The sequence below is a fragment of the Hirundo rustica genome, chromosome 23 (genome assembly GCF_015227805.2).
Source record: "Hirundo rustica isolate bHirRus1 chromosome 23, bHirRus1.pri.v3, whole genome shotgun sequence".
NCBI lineage: Eukaryota > Metazoa > Chordata > Aves > Passeriformes > Hirundinidae > Hirundo > Hirundo rustica.
Genome location: NC_053472.1, coordinates 4,613,228 through 4,636,463, shown reverse-complemented (window position 1 = coordinate 4,636,463; position 23,236 = coordinate 4,613,228). Strand labels below are relative to the sequence as shown.

General features: G+C 48.2%; 1 protein-coding gene across 6 annotated transcripts in view; it reads left to right on the top strand.

Annotated features, from left to right (window-relative positions):
* ARHGEF12 (Rho guanine nucleotide exchange factor 12) overlaps window positions 1-13,855 on the top strand; it is a 69,213-nt gene extending 55,358 nt beyond the window's left edge. For all 6 annotated transcript variants that reach the window (XM_040084971.2, XM_040084969.2, XM_040084968.2 and 3 more), the window contains 14 exons: window positions 569-694; window positions 1,738-1,852; window positions 2,680-2,780; window positions 2,883-2,960; window positions 4,137-4,212; window positions 4,588-4,755; window positions 5,236-5,323; window positions 6,029-6,118; window positions 6,266-6,342; window positions 6,681-6,908; window positions 8,934-9,398; window positions 10,751-11,070; window positions 12,011-12,083; window positions 12,999-13,855. In XM_040084971.2, the coding sequence (XP_039940905.1) occupies window positions 569-694; window positions 1,738-1,852; window positions 2,680-2,780; window positions 2,883-2,960; window positions 4,137-4,212; window positions 4,588-4,755; window positions 5,236-5,323; window positions 6,029-6,118; window positions 6,266-6,342; window positions 6,681-6,908; window positions 8,934-9,398; window positions 10,751-11,070; window positions 12,011-12,083; window positions 12,999-13,009 (2,016 nt within the window). In that variant the 3' untranslated portion in view covers window positions 13,010-13,855. The remainder of the gene's footprint in view (window positions 1-568; window positions 695-1,737; window positions 1,853-2,679; window positions 2,781-2,882; window positions 2,961-4,136; window positions 4,213-4,587; window positions 4,756-5,235; window positions 5,324-6,028; window positions 6,119-6,265; window positions 6,343-6,680; window positions 6,909-8,933; window positions 9,399-10,750; window positions 11,071-12,010; window positions 12,084-12,998) is intronic.
* Window positions 13,856-23,236: the final 9,381 nt, after the last annotated feature.

Sequence of the window (23,236 nt, the reverse complement as noted above, 5' to 3'; positions counted from 1 at the left end):
GTGTGGGTAGAATAGAAAGGTACTTTTGGGTACATAAAGGTGAGAGTGGGATTTTGTAAAACGTAGTGGCACGATTTATTTCAGTAACACTGAAATGTGAGCCTGGTGTTGCCTGCAGTGCAGTTAAAAGGTGGTTAAAAATACTGATTTCTAGTCTTAGAATGTATAAATTTGCAGTTTATAGTGCTGTTGTAGGCTTCACTTTTGAGCTCCTTATGGAAAGATTTGGCTGCCCCATCCCTGGAAGTGTTCAAGGATGTTTTGGGATAGTGGAAGGTGTCCCTGCCCGTGATGGGGATTTAAAATCCCCTTTCAGCTTTAAAATCCCTTTCAACCCAAACCAGTCTGGGGTTCTGTGATGTGGGAGGGCTGGATTCAGGAGAACTGAGATGTAGAAGTCCCCTCTGGGAAGACAAAGCCTTAAGCCAGGGCAGGAATGTCTCCTCATTTTTGCCAATAATTCCTTTCTTCCCTGGTGAGCCCAGTCCCGTGTGGCTCTGCCTGCTGAGGGCGGCTCGTGCTGAGCTCCAGCCTGTCTAAACTTGGCTTTTTTGGCTTTCTGGCACAGTTTAGTGGAGCAGCAGAGGAGAAGCTGAAACTTGCCACTGCCACCTTCTGCAGCAACCAGCCCTTCGCTCTCGAGGTCATCAAGTCCCGCCAGAAGAAGGACTCGCGCTTCCAGACCTTCGTGCAGGTGGGTTTTCTCCCCCAGGCTTTTAGGTTTTTTCCACCAGGCTTTTAGGTTTTCTCCCCCAGGCTTTTAGATTTTTTCCACCAGGCTTTTAGATTTTTTCCACCAGGCTTTTAGGTTTTCTCCCCCAGGCTTTTAGATTTTTTCCACCAGGCTTTTAGGTTTTCTCCACCAGCTTTTGAGTTTTCTCCTCCTGGCTTTTGAGTTTTTTTCCACCAGGCTCTGAGTTCCACCAGCTTTTGAGTTTCCTCCGCCAGGATTTTGAGTTTTCTCCACCAGGCTTTGAGTTGCCTCAGCACAGCCCTAGATTTAATCTAGGAATCCTCCTAGATTAAATTCTGATAATTAATGACATTAATTAATGACGTCATGCCCAAGGCTGCCTTCAGCTGGGGATCATTCCCAGCGCTGTGTTTATCTCTCCTGGTGGTTTCTGGAGGGAGGAGCCCTCAGTTCTGGGGAGCGCTGCTGGAATGCAGGGCGGCACACGCTGTCCCAGGCAGGAGATGCCATCTCCCTCGAGGTGGCTGCTGCCCAAAGATGCCAAATTCTGTGGGGCAGAGAGCTCAGAGTGCCAGGGGCTGGAGACAGACGCTGCGCAGCTGCTCTGCCTGCCAGGAGTGGGCTCTGGGTCCATGTGGCCTTTGCAGGAGAACATTTTACCTGCATGAGCACAGGCTGGGAGGAGCTCTGGGAGTACAAGGAGATTATCTTGACAAATGTCCTGTGCTTTGCTGCGGTGTGAAAGCCCAGACTGATGTGTTCCCTGGGTGCTGCTGACTGAGATTGATTGGGGATGGGCCCATGCCCATGGGGAGTAATGAGGGGAGGAAGGCACTGCTGCTGTGATGAGCTTTTCCTCTGGGTAATTGCAGATGGAGAGGGGATGTGTTGTCTGAGTGATAGATCTTGGCATCTCTTGTCTTGTATTTAATTACTGGAAAGTGAAGTAATAGATGTTTAAGTGATGAATAGATGTTGTGCATTCAGGTAATTATGGCCTTAATAAAAATGACAAATGCAGATATTGTGCTGTTGAAATTTAGGATGCTGAGAGCAATCCCCTGTGCCGGCGGCTGCAGCTGAAGGATATCATCCCCACGGAGATGCAGAGGTTGACGAAATACCCCCTGCTGCTGGATAACATTGCTAAATACACAGGTAAAGCCTTTCCACCGGGGTTTGGGCACCCACCTCAGCAGCGTTTTTTAGGTAAATGTGTTAAATAACACTTTAATTTTATCTGCCTCTCTCTGTTTTCATTGCGACCTCACTGCCGCCTTCTGCACAGGAGGTGTAAAAAACTAATAATAAAAAGAAAAATCCAGTGTTTGCTCCTCCTTAGGAAAATAAAAAGGAAATTCAGTGTGAAATAAGTGAATCTGTCAAACCACTAAAGCAGCACTGAACATCCTCGTGCTCTTGCAGAGGGTGGGGTTTAATTAGGATTTGTTACACTGGAAGATACTTTCAGCACAACAGGTAAAAAAACGTGATAAATAACAGCACAAAATGCCTTCCCAGCTTTACTATCTGATACCTGCTGCAGAGTAATTCCATTACTCATAAAAATAGACTGCAGCTACAAGTTCCCTCTAATCCTAATTAGGAAAGCATGTGATACTCCATTATCTTTGATGTACTGGTTTATGTTCCTGTTAACTGAATTCTCAGTGTGGCTGCTGGTGCTGGTGAGAATTGATGGGTTCACCTGTGCCTGTACTCTTAGTGAGGATTTGGGGTTTCTCAGGTTACTGTGAGTGTTCGTCACAAGGCCCTGAAACAGGGAGAGTAACAATTGTATAAAGTGTAATGACCTGCAGGTCACAGTGAATTCTCTCCTGTCACAAATCTCATTTCGATCGCTAGTGCAGTGCTTTTGTTGATAGACTTCTCTGCGAGTTTAACTCCTCTTTGTCCGATCTGAGGTCAGCAGGCTGCCCTGGAGGGGCTGGGAGTCCCTGTCCCACTTGGTTTTATTCTTGCAGAGCTGCCTGAGGAGAAGGAGAAGGTCAAGAAAGCAGCAGATCACTGTCGCCAGATCCTCAACCACGTGAACCAGGCTGTCAAAGAGTCAGAGAACAAGCAGGTGAGAGGGGCAGAGTGACCATGCAGGGCTGGGCACAGCAGTGAACCTGCGCTCTGGGGAGTTCTGCTGCTCCGAGTGACCCTTTCCGTGCATTTCCTGCAGCACTTGGAGGATTATCAGCGGAGGCTCGACCTCTCCTACTTGAAGCAGTCGGAGGATCCCATGATGGATGAGTTCAGGGTGAGTGGCAGCATTAAGAGCAGCCCTGTGTGAATTGAGTTTGCAGCCCAGTCAAGTGGTCTTCGGAGATAAATATTTCTGCATGAAAATGGAAACAATTAGTCTCAGAAAGGTGAGTTTTGCCACCTTCCTGAAGGTCTGTGTGGCTCTAGCAGCCCAGTTCTGCACATCACGGTGCTGATGAAGCTTGTCAGCTCTGTGCAACAAACCTTTATGGCCTGCAAGCTCAAGCAGTGTATCCCAGAAGAGATGCCTGATGGATGAGGAGATTACTGAGGATATTTATCTCATGAGAGTGCTGTCTTAGTGATGCTGTTGGAACTGGAGAGGCCTTGGAAAGCCCTGAGGTGTAACAGTGAGATTGGCTTTCAAAGGAGAGCTTGTGCAAAAACGTGGGAGATCCACATGGCCAAATAAAGCCTGAAGTCCAGTATTTAAAATACCATTTCACAACTCTTGTGAATCCCTGCAGTTTTGTTGGAAGCTGGTTACCTGCTGCTTGCTTCCCCATCTCCCTCAAAATCAGTGTGAATCAAAAAAAAAAAAAAACAAAAAAAAAACCCCAGAAACAATCTTTTCTGTAAAACTGTGTCATGTCTCCTTCCCCAAATCAACTTCAGCGAGGAGAGGAAGAACTTCCTGGCAGCTACGAAATCTCGCTGTCGTTGATTGCAGACTCTGAGGCTTGGAAGGGATGAATTGTGAAAATTGTCACTTCTGCTTGCCTGCAGATCTAAATGTCACCAGCGCTGAAGTGCCTGCAGAATCCATTGACATTACAAATCCTGTCAGATCGTCGGGATGATTTGTAAATAATTTGTGGGCACACTTGACTTGCAAATCGAGTGCGGCAGCATTAATCAGTTGTAATGCTAGAACTGGATGTGGGGTGTGAGGAAATGAGGAAAAACTCCTCCTAGGAAACGGGTGACATCCTAATGGCCCAGGAGCTTGACTTGGCGGGAGAATTCCCCACCCTGTGGCACTTGGCATGTGGAAAAGAGCAGTGGAAAAGTGATAAACAGCATCTCTGACGAGATTTTGGGTTCCCTGCTTTCTTTCCCCAGCCTGGGTTTAGCTGCTTAGCTCCAAACTGGAGTCCCTCTGGCATTCCTGTGTTTTATCATCGCTTGCTTCCGTAGAAATTCCATTTTTTTTCCTTTCCCCTGGTGACAGAACCTGGATCTAACAAAGAGAAAAATGCTCCACGAAGGGCCCCTGACCTGGAAAGTGAATCGTGACAAAACCATCGGTGAGTCTGGGCCGCCCCTCGCTCCCCTGGCTCTGGGTGAGTTTGCTGGGAAGGAGAGGAGGGAAAAGCTCTGCTGCAGCTCCCAATTATGCTTCTTACTGCCACCTCTAATAATGCCTGTGTGCTTCTCCGAGCTGATTAAATTATTCTTGTCAATTCTGAAATGTGCTGGAGTATCATTAGGGCCACGCAGGGACACAGCAGTCAGTCATGAGCTGATCCAATTCCATCTGCAGCTTTCTGCTGGAGTTTTCACGAGGAAGATTTGCAAGCCTTGCCTGGAACGGCACAGCACTGATTGCTGCCTCTGCATGAGTAATCAGAAATGCAATCTTTTAACTCGTTCTGGGCTCTTTTTTTTGGCACTCTGGGCAGATCTGTACACTCTGCTGCTGGAGGACATCCTGGTGCTGCTGCAGAAGCAAGATGACAAACTGGTGCTGAAGTGCCACAGCAAGATCCTGGCGTCCACGGCCGACAGCAAACACACCTTCAGCCCCATCATCAAACTCAACACCGTGCTGGTCCGCCAGGTGGCCACAGGTCAGTGCAGCCCACTGAGGAAGCAAAAAGAGAAGCCAAAAATAAAGATTAGCTCGGTTGAGGGAGATGATTTTGTGTAGATTTGCAGAGCAGAATGCGGAAAACTTGCGTAGGCTTAATTCTTGGTTGTCCAACATCGTGCTTAGTATGGATGAGCTGTTTAACTCCTTTGCATCGGTAATAGGCATTGCTTGGGTTTTAAATAGACTTCTAAATGAAAGTAAAAGATTGTGTTAGAGGAGAAGCGCTCTGGAAATTATTAGAAGGGAAAAGAGGAGGAATGAAGTCTTTTCAAAATGTTTTTTTTTCCTTTGAGGGCACATTTCTTTGACAGGACAAGGTCAGTGTTTCTGTATTAGCGTTAGAGAGTTATCTCATGGACGTTCTCCTTGCTTTGGGCTGGGGTTATGGCTTGCTGTAGGAATTTTTGGGAGGCTGTGTGGGACGTGTCTCAGTGCTCCCTTCCCTGTGTTGGTGCAGATAACAAAGCTTTCTTCGTCATCTCCATGTCAGCGACGGGGGCTCACATCTACGAGCTGGTGGCACAGACTGTCTCAGAGAAGAATGTGTAAGTCCTGGGGTCAATTCCAGCTGCTGCTGGGTTTGTTGGACCTGAGAGACCTTTACCTCATGAATTCCCTGAGTTCTTTCTCCAAAGTTAGCTGGAAACCTGGTGGTCTCTGTAGGAAGCATCCATGGATAGTCCCTCCCAGCTGGCTCACTCCAGACCCTTTCCTGACCTCCAAAATGCTTTTATTTACCCTGAAAATTCCGATTTTTTGGGCCTGGCTGCCAGATCAGACAGAGAATTAATCCTGCATCTTCATGCAGCACCAGAGATCTTTGCAGATTTACATTCTGGCTTCATAAACACCCCACTGCAGGGACTGGGTTCCATGGCTTTATTGGGAGAAACTCTTTTTTCTCCTAAAGAATACGCAGAGCTAGATGTGTTTATGGGATCCGTGACTGCTGCTGCACGTATTGCACTTCAGTGAGGTGTGAAATCATGCTTTTTTATGTATTTATATATAAATTAACAAGTCCTGTCTATCATTTCTATCTGCTGACGAGCATCCAGGTGAGCTGAGCTTTATGATTTCAAGAGTGTTCCTGGGGAGGGGGCTGAATGTAACAGAACTTTAAGAAAAGAAAGACATTTCTTTTGGTAAGAAAAGCAGTTATAATATCAATTGGATTTAAGAGGATTAAACAGAGAAATGCTCATTCTGTTCCACTTGCTGCATGGTTTTATTTGCTGTTTGTGCTGCAGCTGGCAGGACCTTATAGCTCAGATGGCAGGAACTGTGAAGATGGGGAGCAGCAGAAGAGTGATCCCACTGCCTCAGTCAGGCCCTGGCGAGTAAGTCAGAGCTGCAGGAAGAAGAAAAGCTGATTTTTTTTTTGTTCTCCAGCACCCCTTTTCCTGCTCAAAACCTGCCCTCCAAAGCATGGTTCTCCTGCAGATCAACGTGACTGAAAGGATGTGTTTGTTCTTCCTTCCCTGCAGAGAGGAGCGTGAAGAAGAGGAGCAGCAGAAGCTGAAAGAGCAGCATGACATTCCTGCCAGCAGCCTGCAAAGTCCAGGTAAAAGGGGATTCGGGGAAGTGGGAGCAGGAGATTTGCCCCACGGAGTGCAGATGTGCCCAGCCGTGTTCCTGGGGGCTTGGGGATCCTGGGGCAGCTTTGAGCTTGTCCTGGAAAGGGATGATTTCTTTACAAGTCTCTCGGAGAAGTGATGCCGAACCCCTTGGAAATGCACCTTTTACTATTTCCACCTGATTTACAAACTGCTGGGAGAGTCTTTTTTCTTTAAACCTGGAAAGAACTGGCCTTTTACTAAAAGCTCAAGAATTTTAGTGTTCCCAGAGTGGAATTTTCCGCAGTTTTATCATCGTCGTTCCACCTGAATTTTTGTTTCCTAGATAAAGATTTGGGCCTGGAGTCTCCCTTAATACTGAACCCTCAGTCCTCTTCGCCCATCATGTCTGAAAAGGCCAAGGTGGAGGGGCTGCTGGGGGCTGAGGGGCAGTTTGAGAAGGTGCAGCAGGCAGAGCTGGCACTGAAGGACTCCTCTGCCTGCTACGAACACCCAGCCAGCAGCTCAGCCTCGGTGCCAGAGGGGCAGTGGGCACGGGATGCCCTGAGGAACTGTGAGTACCCGTGGGCAGGGGGATTTGGAGGTGGGGTTTGTTCAAGCAGCCTGTTTCCATTTATTACCCACTCCCCCTGGGCTGGATTTCACACAGAATGCATCTGGCAGCAAGGAGATCTGAATCCAGGCACTGCCCCTTCCCTGGGCTTTAGGCATCTCCTTGTTTTTCCGGGGTTTTATATCCTGAATGAGGGTGATAATGAATTTTTACCGTCCATGGAGTGCTTTGATGGCAAAATCCTATTGCAGACCTCAGTGCACAGTGCCATTGCTGGTCAGCAGTTTTTAAAGACGAGGCAGTCAGGCCTTGACTTCTTTCCCTAGCACTGGAGCAGAACTGGAGAGCTTGCTTGTGTTGCAGAATATAATTTTCCTCTTTTTTCCCCCTTGGTAAAATCCTGCAGATTGTTAAGCTCACTTATATCCCAAGCCCAGGCTCAGATTTCCTGAGTACCTGGGAGGTGGTTGGGTCTAATTAGATGAGCGCTTGTGTGCGTTGAGAGCTTCTCCTGATGGACAGATCATTGTTAGAAACTGGTTTTAAGGTTTTTAGTCACTTCCTCCTGCTCTCCTTTCAGAGGAGGAATGCAGAGCTCTGCAACCTGCTGGACCAGCTCTGGCAGTCCAGCTCCTAAATATAACTCCCTGAAATTTGAATGGATTCATTAATCCACAGATCTCTCCTTGGCAACTCTGGAAGGGACACAAAGTCCCTCAGTTGTACTTGGAGGGAAGAGTCTGTGGAATATTTGCTTTTACCAAAAGGCAGAGCTCTCCCATCCTTGGCCCTAGCTGCCTCTTCCATCTCTCTGTCCAAGCAATGACATTTCTCTGCAGCCTCAGAGTTATCTCGGAGCTTTAAATCCGTTTATTCAACTTCTTAGAGGTTTCAAAGTTCTTTTCTTCTTCTGAATATTGGACAGATATTCTTGGTGCTTGTTTTAAGAGGCCGTGGCTAAAATAATCTTACTCTGGGGGTGTGTAGGGACAGTTTGAGTGACCCTGCAGCGTCTCCTGAGTGCTGGGAGTTAAAAGAGGAGCTCTCCAACGTTGTGACAGGAGCCTGAGCTGAGTGGCAGTTCTGCTGTTCCACATCACAGCTTTTTCTGGGTGTTGCAAGAGCGTTTTGTGGCGAGGAGGAACAATCCGAGGCTCTTGACAGCAGCACGTTTTTGTTTGGAACGATGTGTCCCTGTTATGAAGTGTTTGGTTGGGATAATTTGGGAACTAAAGGAATGTGGGTTGAAGTTCAACCAGGCATAAATTTGCATCGAATTTTAGGGAAAATATTTCTTGATTTTTTTTTTTTTCCCTGCTCTGTCATTTCAAACCTGAGTGGAATATTCCCAATTTCCTAGAGGTGGGAATCCCCTGCTGTAACCACAGCCGTGAACTCCTTTGCAGGGTAAAACCCAGGCACTCAGGATAATTTCTGGAGACAATTTCTTTGGTCTTCTCCAAGGAGATGCAACATGTCCTGACATATTGCAAGGTAAAACAGAGGAGAGAGGCTGCAGCCTTTAATACATTTATTTTTATCCCTGTTTTTCCAACCAAGAGCAAGGAGAGGAGTCACACCTCTGTCAGAGGGTGACTTTTGTGTCTGTTTTAATCCCTTCTGTGCTCTGAGCGTTGCCTGGATTTGTCGGGTGCCGTTAGTGCAAGAGCAGGATTTCCAGATATTATCATAGAAACCGAGATTTTGGGTGAGCAGGAAGGGACGTGATGAGCTCAGAGAATATCCTGAGCTGGAGAGGAGCCAGAAGGATCACTGAGTCCAAGCCCTGTCCATTTAATTAGAGGATTTTTGAATATACAGTGCAAAAACCGTCCCTGATCTGTGACCCAGCTGGGTCTGATATCACCACTGATCCTTGGAGTTTTCACAAAGGATTTTTCTCAGGAGTTGGGCTGTGGGACATCCCCACTTCTGTCTCTGAAAATCTGCTCAGTCTGACCACCGAGTCCCAGTCCTGTCCATCTCACCCCGGAGCTTTTGCCTGACCCTTGCCTGTCCTTGCAGTGGGGTTGCTGCGGCAGCTCTTGGTGCAGCAGCTGGGCCTGGCCGAGAAGGGCACCCTGGAGGACAGACAGCGCTTGCCCAGGTTCAGGAGCGTGTCCCAGGAAGCCCAGACAGAGAGCGGGAACGAGCTGCAGCCCTCTGACAGCAAACTGCAGCAGCCTGGAGAGGACAGGAGCCTCGGCAGAACTCGAGAGCCCGCGGCCGGGCACGGCCCCCGGACTGCAGCCGAGTGCCCGGCCTCGGGGGACGCCACGCGGCCGGCGGGCACCGAGCCCGGGGCCGGGGGCGCTTTGCCCATGGACAGCACGAACCTGGAGGGCTCCGGCTCGGAGCTGGAGGGGCTGGGGGCTGAGGAGAGCGGGGAGCGTTTCTTCGATGCCCGGGAAGCTCACAGCGACGAGAACCCCGCCGAGAGCGAGCTGCTGGACAGGAAGGAGGACGAGGAGGTGCAGATTCGGATCTCAGGTGAGCTCCACGCGTCACCTTCTGCTTTTCTGGGATAGGAAAGCCTGTTCCCAACTCACAAGTCATTTTAGCCCTGTGCAAAGGTGGACCTGATGAATTCTTCCTGTGATGGAGAAGGTGAAATGCTGTGGGCACACTGGAATTGCAGAGGCACCAGGCACAAGCCAAGCCCTCGATTGTGCCTGTCCTGGACCACTTTTAACTCCCTGCTGCCCGTAGGGACCTGGAGGGAAAAGGTTTTCCCTGAAGGCAGAGCACTTTTTAAAGCCCTTTTCCTGATCAAGCTTCAGGAAAGAAACTGGAGACTTTTAATTTTAGGCTGTAATGGTCTCCTGTAACCTTACCATACTCTGAACCTCTTAAAACTTTATTATTTCATTATTTTTATTGTTACTGCTGCACTAATTGACTGTTTGACAGCTACCTGAGCACACCAAACTTAGCACAGAAGCTGAGCTTTGTCTCCTGTGCATTTCCTAGCAGAAGCAGCTGCTATCAGGTGGATTCAACACTAACAGCCACACAGAAGTCTCTTATCCATAAATATGCTTTTATTTCAAAATTGGATTATATCCACGTGCATAAGCCAATTTGTGACTGCCCCAATGCTCCTTTCCAACTACGTACTGCAAATATTTTTTTCTCACTGAGACATTTTAAATTATTAAAACTGAGCCAACAACTTGAAGCATCTAATTTATTTGTCACCTCTTCCACTGTTTACTTTTTTAACAGTACTGGGGACGTCAGAATGAGATTGATCTGTTTTTAGTCAATTCTGAGTCCCCTGTGCTGGCTTTGCTGTGGCATCACAGGGAAATTCATTAAATAAACTCCTGTTGCTGGGTGCAGGTTGTGAAAGCGTTTTCTGTCTGTAATTATTTTAACTTTTAGCACCTCAGCAAGCTGTGTTTTAAACCTCACCCGTCTAAAAGCATCCCCAGTGCCCGGGCTGGGGAGTGGAGTTTGGGAATGCAGCAGCTGGATTTGTCGGGTGCCATTAGTACAAGAGCAGGATTTTCAGATATTAGCATAGAAACCGAGATTTTGGGTGAGCAGGAAAGGAGGTGATGAGCTCAGAGAATATCCTGAGCTGGAGAGGAGCCAGAAGGATCACTGAGTCCCGGCCCTGTCCATTTAATTAGGGGATTTTTGAGTATACAGTGCAAAAACCATCTGTGACCCAGCTGGGTCTGACATCACCACTGATCCTTGGAGTTTTCACAAAGGATTTTTCTCAGGAGTTGGGCTGTGGGACATCCCCACTTCTGTCTCTGAAAATCTGCTCAAACCCCTCCCCGAGCCCCGAAACTTCTTGGGGACGTCCGAGTGAAACCCCGTTGTCTCCGCAGGAAATTATTTGATCCTCGACGGATACGGAACGGTGCAGGAGAGCTCCACGGACGAGGAGGTGTCAGCCCTGGTCCTGCAGTGCACCTCCCACAGCCAGCCCCCCCTGGACTGTCCCCAGCAGCAGCGGCAGCCCCTGTCCCCAAGGGACGCCCGCTCGGACGGGGGCAGCTCCCCGTTCCCCGAGGAGCTGCTGGGCTCGCGCTGGGCAGGGCTGGAGGAGCCCTGTCCCTTCCTGGGCAGCCCTCAGCTCCCTCTGGAGATCCGAGTGCAGCTCATGCAGTACATCCACAACATCGAGGATGCCCTGGAGAAGCTGAAGGTGCGTGGCTTTTTGTTGTTTTTTTTTTTTTTTTAATTGTTGTTAATTGTTATTAGTGCACGTAGGAGGTTTGATCGTCACCTGGGCGGGCGTTGGACCATTTCCATACCCGTTGAGTTTTGGGTTAGAAAACAGCTTTAAAGTAATTTGGATGGGCAAGAACACAGGCAGGTTTCTCTTTATCTCAGGCTTTTACTCCTGGAAGCCTTTAAAGCAAAATCTTCTGCTTTTTTTTGCTGTTTTTTGTGCATTGAGTCACAACTCAGTCAGAATATCCTGATCAGGCCAATAGCTCTGCTGGAGTTGGGGAGCTCTTTATTGCTTTGATTTCGATCTGGAGACATTTCCGAGGGATGGGACAAGCCTGCACAAGTAGAGTTTTCAACAGGCCTGAGGAATGTGGATTCCTGACATGAAGATTAGGGAGGAATTCTTCACAGAGGGGTGGGAGGGTCGGAGTCCCCATCCCTGGAGGTGCTCAAGGACAGCCTGGGTGTGGCACTTGGTGACAAGGTGGTCTTCAGGCATGGGCTGGACTCAAAGATCTCCAAGGTCTTTTCCAGCCTTGGTAAATGTCTGAAATCTCTCATGTGCTGCTGCTCGTGGTGTCAGATGAAGATGCTGAGTTGCTCCGAGGATATCAGACCGAGGTTTTTCAGGCTCTGTATATTCCAAATGATTTGTGCATGGGAAAGTTTTTCTCTTTATAGAATAACTGCAGAAGGTTTGATGTGTGAAACATCCGATAGCCAGCCTTTAATTTCCCTGAAATCAGAATATTGCATGTAAATAAAGCTGCTGATAAAGGAGCTGAGAGGGGTCACTCCACTCTGGGTGTTTGCAGTAGTGAAACTTGTCTTTTCCTCTTTGAACCCCCTCTTTGTTTGCTTGGTAAATGGAGAGCCAGTTGAGTTTTGGGGCTGTTGTTGTTGTTTTGCAGGAGGTTGAGGAGGATTACAGCGTTCTGCGGCGCCAGGGGCTGGCTGGCTCAGCCTCCACAGGAGAGCACTCAGGTAGGAGCAGCAGGGACCCCCTGAGCCCCAAAATCACACCCAGAGCACAAAGTCAGTGTTGGAGGTGAGGCCTTTTTGGGCTTGCCTAAAACCAGAGGCCAGACAGAATTCAGAGAATAAAAATCAGTCCTTTTTATGGAAGGGCCCTCAGGTACCTTGAGGGCAGACAAAGCCCCCCCAGGGGCTGCACCCAAAATGGACAATGGTCACGGGTTTGCACACTTTGATCACTTTGGGCCATTTGCACATTGGGGTTCATCTCCCAATTACAGCTTCAGCTAATGAAGTCATTGACCCCAAGTTTGCTGCCCCCAGCTCACTTTTGTTTCCATCTCTCAGGCCTGAGGCAGTGAGGTGTCCTTGATGGCCAGGCCTGGAGAGGAATTGTTGTGTGTGAGCAAAATGGGGAAGCAGCAGCTCCCACTGTGTGTGGGGTTTGGAGTGCTGCACTAAAGAACTGCAGGGTTACAAACAGATGGAAAATAGAAAAGCTGAAATCTGAAGGGATCAGTCCAGCCAGAGCTGGACCAGAGAGGGTTTCACCTCCTTGAGCAGCTCTGGCAGTGCTGCCTGCAGGAAAGGTCAGCTCCATCCCTGGAGGATCAGCTGAGCTTGTTCCTCCTCTGGAAAGTTCTGTCCTCACCTTCATCCCCCTCCAGAGGGATGAGAATTCCCACAGGGAGATTCCTGAAATGCTGAGCCTGGCTCTGCTCTCCCTGGGATGGCTCTGGGTGCCTCAGGCAGCCTGCAGCTGGAATTGCTGAACCCCTGGCGAAGGTTTGGAGGTGAGATGGGTGTGAAGCTCTCACTGAACAGCTGTAGGAGTGGTCAGAAATGCCCCACGCTCTCCTCTCAGTGCATCCCTCCCTCTCACCACCTTTTTCCCTTTTTTTTTCCCCTTTTCCCCTCCTTCAGACAAAAGCTAGTCGTGTTTCCAGGAGTGGCTGAAGATTGGATGAAGAGAATCAGGACACAGCACCTGCTGTCTCCCCTCTGGACTCTGGGATGAGGGTTTGGAGCATCCAAACAGGAACCATTCTCTAGCAAAGTGGGCATGGGGGTGCTTTTCCTGTGGGGCATCTGCACTATCTTGTCAGTGAGGGAGTCTATTCTATCCTGCTCCTCTCCTTGCTACCAGAAATTCTTTTTTTTTTTTTTTTTTCAGAGCAGGAAAAAAAAAAAAAAAACAACCAAACCAAATGTACAGAGCTTTGGGTGTAGGATATAAAAAAAAAAAAAAAAATGTATTTAGACATTTAAAAGAAGAAGAAGAAAAAAAATCAATGTATTTATTTGACTTCATTCCGTGTATCAAAAGCACATTTTAATTTTTTAATCTGCCTTTTTTTTTTTTGGTCTGTTTTTGGGTGGTGACAGTTGTGGCCCCCTGCACGTGGCCACCCTGCCTGGTGAGGGGACAGGGGGGATCCGTGTGCAGGTGTTTCCTCACTGGACTGGACTCTGCACTCCCTGCTGGCACTCAGACTACCAAGAGCTACTCATGAAGGTGTTAGAATGGAATTTTACGGCTGGAATTTGTCTGTATCCAACCAGCTGCATGGGAATTGCTCATGTCATCACGTGTGGAACAGGAGTTTTCCATGCACTAAACAGCCAGGCACTTGAGATGGGCGAATTTTCCTTTTCCCCTTTCCCATTCCTTTGCTGGGAGAGGAGAAAGAGGTTTAATTTGGGTTTGTTTTTTTTTTCTTGACTTTGTTGGCTTTGATCATTGTCTCCTTTGTAAAGTGATAAAAATACTTGGACCTGCAGCACTTTTTGTAACTCTTCTCTGGATCAAAAAAAAGCAAAAAAAAAGAAAAGAGGAAAAAAAAAAAAAAAAAGAGAAAAACCACGCAAACCCAGAAGTGTTTCAAAGATGTGGGGCAGCTCTGCCCCTGATTCACTACTGAATGAAAAAGGGCTGCCGTGGAGTTAGCCACAGGTACTGCTGATTATAGGGCCAGTAAGTTTTAGTACCTGAAGTATGTCTTGCTGAGGGCTCGGGGTGGGGTTTGGGGTTGTTTTTTTGGGGCGGGCTTGGCTTTTGTCGAGTTTTCCTTTCCTTGGAAATCGTCCGTGCCAATGCAGAATGGAGACGGGCAGCCCGAGAAGGCTGGAGCAGCTCTGGGGCACTTCCTGCTGGGGTTTGCTGCTGGAATTCCTGCCAGGACGGGGACAGGGCGGGATTCCGGCTGTCCCAGGGCGGCCTGAGCTGTGCCTCTGCCCTGAGCCCGTGTCCGTTCGTTATCCGTGCCCCGGTGCTGGATTTCACGCAGGATGGATGTGGCAGCGAGGAGCTCTGCGTTCCTGCCCTGCCCCTCCCGTGGGCTTCAGGCATCTCCGTGCTTTTTGGGCGCTGTGTGTCAAGTGAGGGTGACAAGGAATTTTCCCCGTCCTGCTCGGCTCAGGGCTGTTCAGGCTGTCCCCAGCACGGGGCTGCTCCTGCAGGGTGTCTGAGAACACTCCACTCCCTCTCCCCAGGTTCTGAGCTCTTTAAGGAAGCCAGTCCTGCACATCCCATGGATGGTCAGAGCGATGTTTGCTCAGCACCAGGATCCTCCTGCTCCTCTGAACCAAATGTTTTCCCTTTTAGCTGCTGGCGAGAAATCACCTCTGTCCCTTGTCAGAAAAATCCCAGCTCTTGTTCTTCCCCCAGAAACCTGTGGGGGATGAGTTCAGGTGACAGGAGAGGGAGCAGAGGCGATTTTGGTCTGGGAGTTGGAGCCCTTGGAGGGTAGGGAAGAATTCCCGTTGTTTGAAGAGCATCACCACTGCCAGCACCAGCCAAATCCTCCTGCAGGCTGCCAGGAGCTCCCTGGGTGTTTTGGGATGCACCAAGGCCTGTCCTGCCGTGTGGGATTATTGTCAGTATTAACCCAGCACTTCATCCTCATGGATGGGCTCTTCCCTCCTCACCTCAGCCCCCCAATTCCCCGGGTTATAAACATCCAGATTTCCTCTGAGAACCCCAAGCCTGGAACGCTGCCGTGGATGCTGCCAGGAAGAGAACTGGGCAACAGCCAGAGCTGGTGTTGGAGCCCCTTTTCCAAAACCCTCACACTCCAAAATCAGGAGCAGTTTCTGTGACCTCAGTGATGTAAAAACTTGGTGGTTGACAGGAGATCGTCCCTGAACTCCGGAGCAGAGGGAGCTCAGTCTGGCTTTAGAAGAAGAGCAGCAAAGGTGGGGCCGGTGCAGGCCTGGCTGTTTCCTGCTCTTTGCTCGTGCCTGAACACAAAATCCTCGGTGGCTCTCTCCAGGCTGCCAGAATTCCAAGGTCTGTGGTGGTTCCCGGTGTCACCTCTGGTGGTTGTGGCAGCAGTGACAAGCCGAGGATGCGGCGTGTGTGCGAATTCCCTTTTTTGCCTGCTGGAGTGGATTTTTCCCCCAAATCCCTTAATTCTGCCTTGGGGTAACAGCCAGGGGTGAGGGCAGCTGTGTCCCTGTCACTTCCAGGGTGGACAAAGGGAGAATCCCGCTCAGTGCCAGGCACAGGGTGGCACAGGAGCCTGTGGAGCAGCGGGCAGGGCAGGACGTGACAGATCCAGGAACGCTGGAGGAGCCCAGCTCGTGTGATCCCAGTTTTATGGGTGACATAAACCCCGCTCTGGGCTCTGTCCTGGCTGTGCTTCCAGCTCTGGATCATCCTCGCAAACAGGGAAGGGATGGAGGGACAGGGAATTCCTTTTCCTCCCTGGCGCCTCTGCTGCACCACAGACCCCGGGCTGGAGGGAGGAGCTGCAGCTCACATGCACTATTCAGGATTCCCACGTTTTTTTCCTCCTTTAAGCCATAAGATTCATTTTAAAGTGGAATTCTCACTTTAATTTGCCCCTGGTTGGTGATGGGTTGGGCATTCCCATATCCAAACGGTTCTCTGGAGGTTTGTTTTTTTTTTGTCCCAGCTCCTCATCCCAGTTTCCCCCCCCACAAATAGAACAAGGATTTCTTGTTTTGGGAACAAGGATGGGATGTAAGAACATCTTCTGAGAGGTCATTTCCCTTCTGCTGTCACACAGCTCAAGCCAAAAGCTCAGATGGAATTTTTCTGGGATGGGAATTCCCTTCTCCTGCACAAGTTTCCTGAGCACCCCTGGTCCGTAGAAGGATGAGGAGCTGTGAGCTCTCAGGCTGCACTTGGCCTGTTCCAGTGTTCTAAAATTGAATATTCTGATTTATATCTCCCTGCTGTTAGAAGGTCTCATTCTCCTTTATCCAGTATTTTCTCCCTATTCCCCAAAAAAACCCCAGGATTCCCTCCCCTTCCCCAAAGGTGCCAACTGACAAGCAGATGTACTGCAAAAGGGATACTGCAGCCAAAACACTGCTGTTTTATTTTGAATTAAGTCTCGTGGAGCTCTCTTCATACTAGAATATTTTTATTTTCTTTGTACAACATACAATCATGTACTCTTAACAGAGATTTACTTTAAAGAGAAGAAAAGGAAAAAAAAAAATCTGGAGGTATTCTTTAAAATGAAAAAAAAAATACACAAAAATCTTTATTAATAATCCTGTATTTTTACTGATCATGTTTGAATGTCTAAAAAAAAAAAAAAAAAAGACTTTATTGTTCTAATTATCCAGATGTATGTTTGTAAAATAGCTCTTTTATGACTTAGCTGATCGGGTTGTATGTTTCTGGAATTAAATATTGGTCACTTAAAAAAAAAAAAAAAAAAAAAAAAAAAAGAAGAAGAAGAAGAAATCTGTTTTCAGGACCTGGGAAAATAGAAAATTTAAGCGTTTCAAATATCATTAAATAAGCTTAAAGGAAAATGAGCTTTGTCTGGCGGATTTTTTGGGGTGGCTTGGCCGCGCTTGCCTGGAGCGTTCGCAGGGAATTCTTGTTTGAAGGGAATTTTCCTCGGGGGCGATGAATTTTCGCGGAGGTTGAAGTACCTGGGGTCGTACTTTTTGCCGCTCCGAGTGAATGAATCATTAATTAGTTGATTACTCGACAGGACCTAACTACAGGAAAAAGAAATCCCGCAGCTGTTGGGAGCTGAGCTGATCCTCCAGGAGCTGAAGCCTTGCTGGACACCTGGGGCCCTCCCTCCTGGGTGGTTCTGCAGCTGCCAGGTGAGATTATAAAGGGAAATTTTTTTTTGCCCTTTTTAAGGAATTTCTGCTTGGTTTTTCCCCCCCTTTTAAAGAAATTTCTGTTTGCCCTGGTCACGGACAGCAATTTAATGAACACTGGGAGAAGTTCAGAGGAGCTGCCGCTGCTGCTCTGGGACAATTCAGCCTGAGCAGGGAGCTCTGCTTTCAATCCCGAATCATTTTTGGCTTCTTTGCCCTTTTAAATCCAACCAGGACCATTATTCAGTTAAGTTAATTCACTGATCCCATCAATTTCTTGTTATTTTTAATAGAGGGTATGTTTTGAAGGTTGGGAACTGTTGCTGGTACAACCCTTCCGCGTGATATTTCACCTCTGCATCTCGCAAATATTTATTTGCATTCCCATTTTTCTGCTGGATCTTTTTTCCCCCTCGGCTGGGACAGGCCCAAAAATGTAAAAGAGAAGTGAAATTAAAACCTGGCTGTTGAGGGAACCTGCGAATTCTTGCACAGGGAACATCTGTGCTGAGAGTTTGGTGATTTCTGCTCTCCCTGAATCCCTGGCGTTGGTGCCATCCCTGCCTTCAGCTTCTCTGCAAGGTGATGATTCCTGACAGACAAGCTGGCAAAAAGAAATAAATTGAGAACAGCATCAAAATAGAAAACAAATCGAGTTTATTCCTGAAAACTTGGGAGTTTTTCCTTTTTTTCTTTCCCCTTCCCTGTCTGCATTATGTGCATGAAGCTCCTTGAGAGATTTCTTTATTGCTTTATTATAATTGGTAATCTGAGCTCTATTACGCTTTCCTAATGATGCTCTTCGTGTTTTGCCTGTTTAAATGTTATTTTATATATTCCCTTTACTGCCTTGCTGTAAATAAATGTTTCAGAAACTCAGCAGCTCAGAGAAATCTGAGCTCTGTGGCTCCTGGAACCCCAGCTGGGGATGGGGGGAGGGCTGTGCTGCAGTTTTGGGGTTGTTTTGCATCCACAGTCCTGGAATTCATCTCTCCACAGGCAGGGAAGACATGAGGGGGATTCAAGGAGTCATTTTGGATTATTTTGAGTCATTTTTGGGTTACAGGAGCTTTTAAGGTCCCTTCCAACCCAAACCACTCCATGATTCCAGGGGTTTCTGAGCAACTGGGGTTGCATTCTGTCCATCCACCTCCCTAAATGTCAAAACCCAACTGTTTCAATCCCTTTGTTCTCTCACCAAAGATCCCTTCGCTATCTGCTGAAAAATATCCATAATTTCCCTTCTTTTTGTCAACTCCTTGATGGATTTTAGGTTGTTTTGGTCCTTTCAAAATACTGATGATGGGAGGCTGGTGTAGGATGGAAGTTGTCCAGTGCCTGGCACGAGTTCTTTGCCAGTCGGGCTGAGCGTTTTGGGGGGAAATGTTTCCCATCAGAGCTGAGCCCAGCACTCCCAGAAACCAAAAAAACCAACAAACTTGGATGTTTTTCCATCAAAGTGTCATCCAAAATGGAGCTGGGAAAGAGCCTGGGGTTAACACCGAGCATATGCCTGGGTTGAACTCTTGGTTTAACGAATCTTCCAAAATTTTTTAGACGCCTGTTAAATAAAAAGGAGGTTCAGGGGAGTTTTTGGAAGGAGCCAAAAGTTTTGACCCCGCTTACAAGCTCCATCCTGGTGAGGTCAGGCAGGGAGAGAGGGGAGCAGCCAAGCAGGAAAATAAAGCTGTGATTTGTGAGGGATTGCGGAGCCTGTCTGCAGAGCTGCGAGTTGGCTTCCAGCCCCGTTCTCCGACTCCATCACTTCCTGGAAAATAATCCTGGGAGAAGGGAATGGGGAGTGAGAGGAAATGGCCTCGAGTTGTTCCAGGTGAGGTTTGGGTTGGATGTTTCTGGTGTTTCTCCATGGAAAGGCTGGCCAGGCATTGGAAGAGGGCAGTGGTGGAGTCAGCATCCCTGGGAATGTCCAAAACCCTGTGGATGTGGTGCCTGGGGCCGTGGTTTGGTGGTGACATCGTGGCTGTTGGGTTGATGTTATCATTTATTGTTCTTTAAGCCTTAAAAATTCCAGGATTCCAAATGCATTTCTTGCATGAACCCTCCTGCATTTCTCCATATCCCAAACCAAAAATCCACCAGCCTTGCCTTCAGTCAGGAAGCTGAAATTTTGGGTTTTTTTGTTTTTTTGGTTTTTTTTTCCCTTTCTTCCTCAGCAGCTGGGAGTTTACAGCTGCAGATCATCGAGTTGCGCTTTTGGCAGAATAAAACCCCCAAAATATCCCAGCCTCTTCCTTTCTTGCAAGGTTTGTTTGTTTCCAGATGTCTGCAGCTTATTCAGCGTGGAGCATCTCCCCTGATCAATATTTTAACCTTCTTGTTGATATTTACTCAGTGCTGCTGAGTAAACTCCGTGGAGTGGAGCTGCAGAGCGAATCTCCATTTCTCCCAGCTCTCCGGAGCTCTGGCAATAATTCCCATTATCCGGGGTTATTGTTGTGCTGGGATATTAATGAGCACATCTCCCTTCCTTCTGTCTCTCCAAATTTCAATTCAGAGCCCACTTCTGGTGCTGAAGCAACTTCTCAGCTCGGAATCGGCGCGGAGAGCAGAGAGCTTTGTGCTTTTCTTTTGTCAGCTCGCTTTGAAAAAAAACCCCTTTTCTCTCGAGTTTGATAAAGAGGAGTTTGATGCAACTCCAGCTGCTTGGGCCTTGTGATGAGGGGGAGATTAAACCCTTCTTGATGGCATTTTTAAATCCTTCTCCCATCTTACAAAACTCTGAAGTTTAATCCCATTTCTCTGGCACTTCTGCTGTTTGCCCTTCACAAAAACACCAGAACTGTCCCATGTCCCCCTGTGCCTGCCCTTAACCTGTTCTTTCACCTCCAAATACTGATTTTTTTTTGTTTGTTTGTTTTTTGTGTGTGGGGTTTGTTTGTTTGTTTGTTTTTGCTTGTTTGGTTTTTTGGGAGCTTCTCTCCCGGATTAAACGGGCTCAGTGCATTTCAGAAGCCCCCCCTGAGCGATTCATCACCATCATTTTGGGGCGTGCATGCAGCACAAGTCAAATGGCCTCGATTGCAGCTTCTATTGAGCTCATCTTTTCTCCTCTGCAATTTCTTTATTGTGCCATAATAAAGCTGCCCCTGTCACTGCGGAGCTCTGCCTCATCCGTCTCCCTCTGAGAGATGGGAGCTGAGGGAAAATGCTCCGCTGAGGTTGGACTGGATCAGTCCAACCTCAGAAACCAGAAAAAAATTCTCTCCAAAGTCATTTTTTTCCCTGCTGGAAGTGCTGTGACATCCCCAGAGACAGCAGTGGCCGTGGATGTCCCTGCTCGGGGCTCAGCCAGGAATGGAAAGGAGCAGGGAAAGGCTCCAGTCGTGGCTTCTCCTTCTCAGCAAACCCAATTCTCTGATTGAGGCACAAATTCCTGCCCCAAAATCCACATCAGCAGCGTGGTCTCTGCTCCAGCTGCTCCTCCAGGGCTCCGTGCTTGGAATTTCCTTACGAAACTCAGGGTTTGGGCTCTCAGCAGATCCAAATCTCCCTGTTCAGGTGCTCATTCCCCAAGAACTGAGTCTTCACTAGCTTCCTTTCCTAAATCTCCATGGAATTATGAGAGCTGGAATTATGAGAGCTGGAACTCTCCATGGAATTATGAGAGCTCCTCCAGGGCTCCAGGGTTTGGGCTCTCAGCAGATCCCAATTTCCCTGTTCAGGCTGTAGTCCCCCTAGGACTGTGTCTGTCCTTCTCTGCTTTCTTTTCCTAACTCTCATGGAATTATGAGGGCTGGAAAATGCTCTGATGGGAGAAGTCAGACCTGGGGTTCTGCAGGGATAAAAGGTGGCTCTACACCTCAGACCTCTCTTGGCCTGCAATAAAGGAAGGTTTTATCAACAGGTGGAGGTTTAAAGGCAGGTGATTTTGCCCCAAAATCACAGCCTGAGCCTGTTGCCAAAATGAGATGTCTCCTCTGAGTCCTTGGCCCAACCTGCCCATGACTCATTTCGTTCTTCGTTCCTCCCTTTTCTTAATCATTCCTCGCTTGAAAGTCTCTTCATCTTTTGTCTCTTCATCTCTTGTTTTCCCCACATTTCAAAGAGAGGCTGGGTTTTGGTTGGGTGGTTTTTTTTCCTGCCTCACTTAAACGACTGCTTTCCTTTCTCGTCGGGGTGTGAATGGGATGCACAGAGGAGAAAACATCCTTTGATGGCAGTAATTACGAGGAGGAGAACATTAAAACAACAAAAAAAAAAAAGAGCAAGGGGAAGTGTGATGGAAGGAAAGACAGGCTGGAAGTGATCAGTCCAATATTTATGATATTGATGGGATGGATCCTGTGATGGCTGAGGTGTTCTGTGTGACCTCCCTGAGATCCTGTCACTGCTCCCACCCTCTGTTCCCCGTCCCCCAAATCCCCAAATCCTTAAATTTTGCACCTTCTTTAAGTGCTCTGATCTCCCAGAGTTCTCTCTTTGCACCTGAGAGGGGGTGGGATCCATTTTGGGGGAGCTTTAGGCACTAAAATCCCCAATCCCACGTGTATTTCTTGGATTAGGTGACACTTAAAGGCTTCCCAAATCGGGAATCGGGGTGTGGAGCAGGAATATCCTCCCAAATCCTGCATCAGGATTTGGCAGATGCCGCTCCCGACTCTCCAGCTCGCTGAAATTCACACACATTTCCCTTTCTGCATGGAGGAGAAGGCAAACAAACTGTTCCACAAAATGTTCCTCATTTATCTAACTCATCCTACCAACTTCTTGGAGCTATCTAAATTTATATTTATAATTAGCCGGGCTTTTTTTATATAACTACCACGGGCTACTTGCTCCTCTCACTGCTTCCTTCAGATCAGCTGAAGGATAATGATAAAATTAATGATAAAATTATCTCATTTGGATGTCTCCTATTACCAATAAAAACGTATTATGAACCTGGGTGGAAAAAAAAAAAAAAAAAATCACAGCCATAATGGATTTATTCTTTGTGTCTCAGTCAAACCTTGACTTTCAGTGCCTTTTATCCCCTGAAATCTCTCAGCTCTGCCTGAATTTGACTCCTTTGTTTTTTTTTTTTTTTTTTGCAGCGGGGCTGTTATTTACTGTTCTGCTGAAACACGGCCACCTATGAAGATAAATGCAGCAGTTCCTTGAAATGATTCACTGCTCACCTCCTCGTCGGTTTGAGATCAGAGCCCCTCTCCGTGCGGCCGAGGGGGGAAAGGGAATTTAATTCCTTGGATAAATAACCTGCCATGAGGGAAGCAGCGGGCGCTGCTGGGGGCTCTTTGTCCCAGATGTTGGGAGCTGGAGGTGTGGGATCATTCCCAGAGCAACCAGCCTGGAGTTTGGGGAAATTGGGGCAGGTTTATCCATGTGCAGCGCCACAGCATTCCCTACACCCTCCTGGCAAAGCTGCTGCTGGGGAAGGGGGTTTGGGGGCTGCATCGAGGCACCAAAAAGTGTTCGGGGCTGGATTCAGACCTCAAAATGTGTTTGGGTCTGGGTTGAGATCCGTGAAGTGTTTGGGTCTGGGTTGTGGCCTCAAAATGTGTTTGTGATTGATGGAGACCCCATAAAGTGATTGGATGTGAATTGAGACCCCAAAGTGTGTTTGGGTCTGGGTTGAAACCCTGGGTCTGGATTGAGACCCCCAAAGGGTGTTTGGGTCTGTACAGAGGCCCCAAAATGTGTTTGGGTCTGGATTGAGGTCGCAAAGTGGGTTTGGGTCTGGGTTGAGACCCCAAAGAGTGTTTGGGTCTGGGTTGAGGTCCTGGGTCTGCACTGAGACCCTGAGGTGTATTTGGGTCTGGATTGTGACCCCATAAAGTGTTTGAGACTGGCTGGAGACCCCAAAACAGGTCTGGGTCTGGGCTGAGACCCCAGGAAGTGTTTGGGTCCGCTCTGAGCTGGTTCTGCGCAGGTTCCATGGGTTTGTGCTGCTGTTTGGGACCATGAACTCCATTCCCAAGCCCTGCTGCTCTCCTCCTGTGCCTTGCTGACCTTGGGGAACATCCTGGCAGCGATTCCCCGGGGAGGAGCATCCCGGGCTGGCTGGTGGGGAGCAGTGCCCTGCCCTGAGCTCCCCCAGGGCTTTTGGA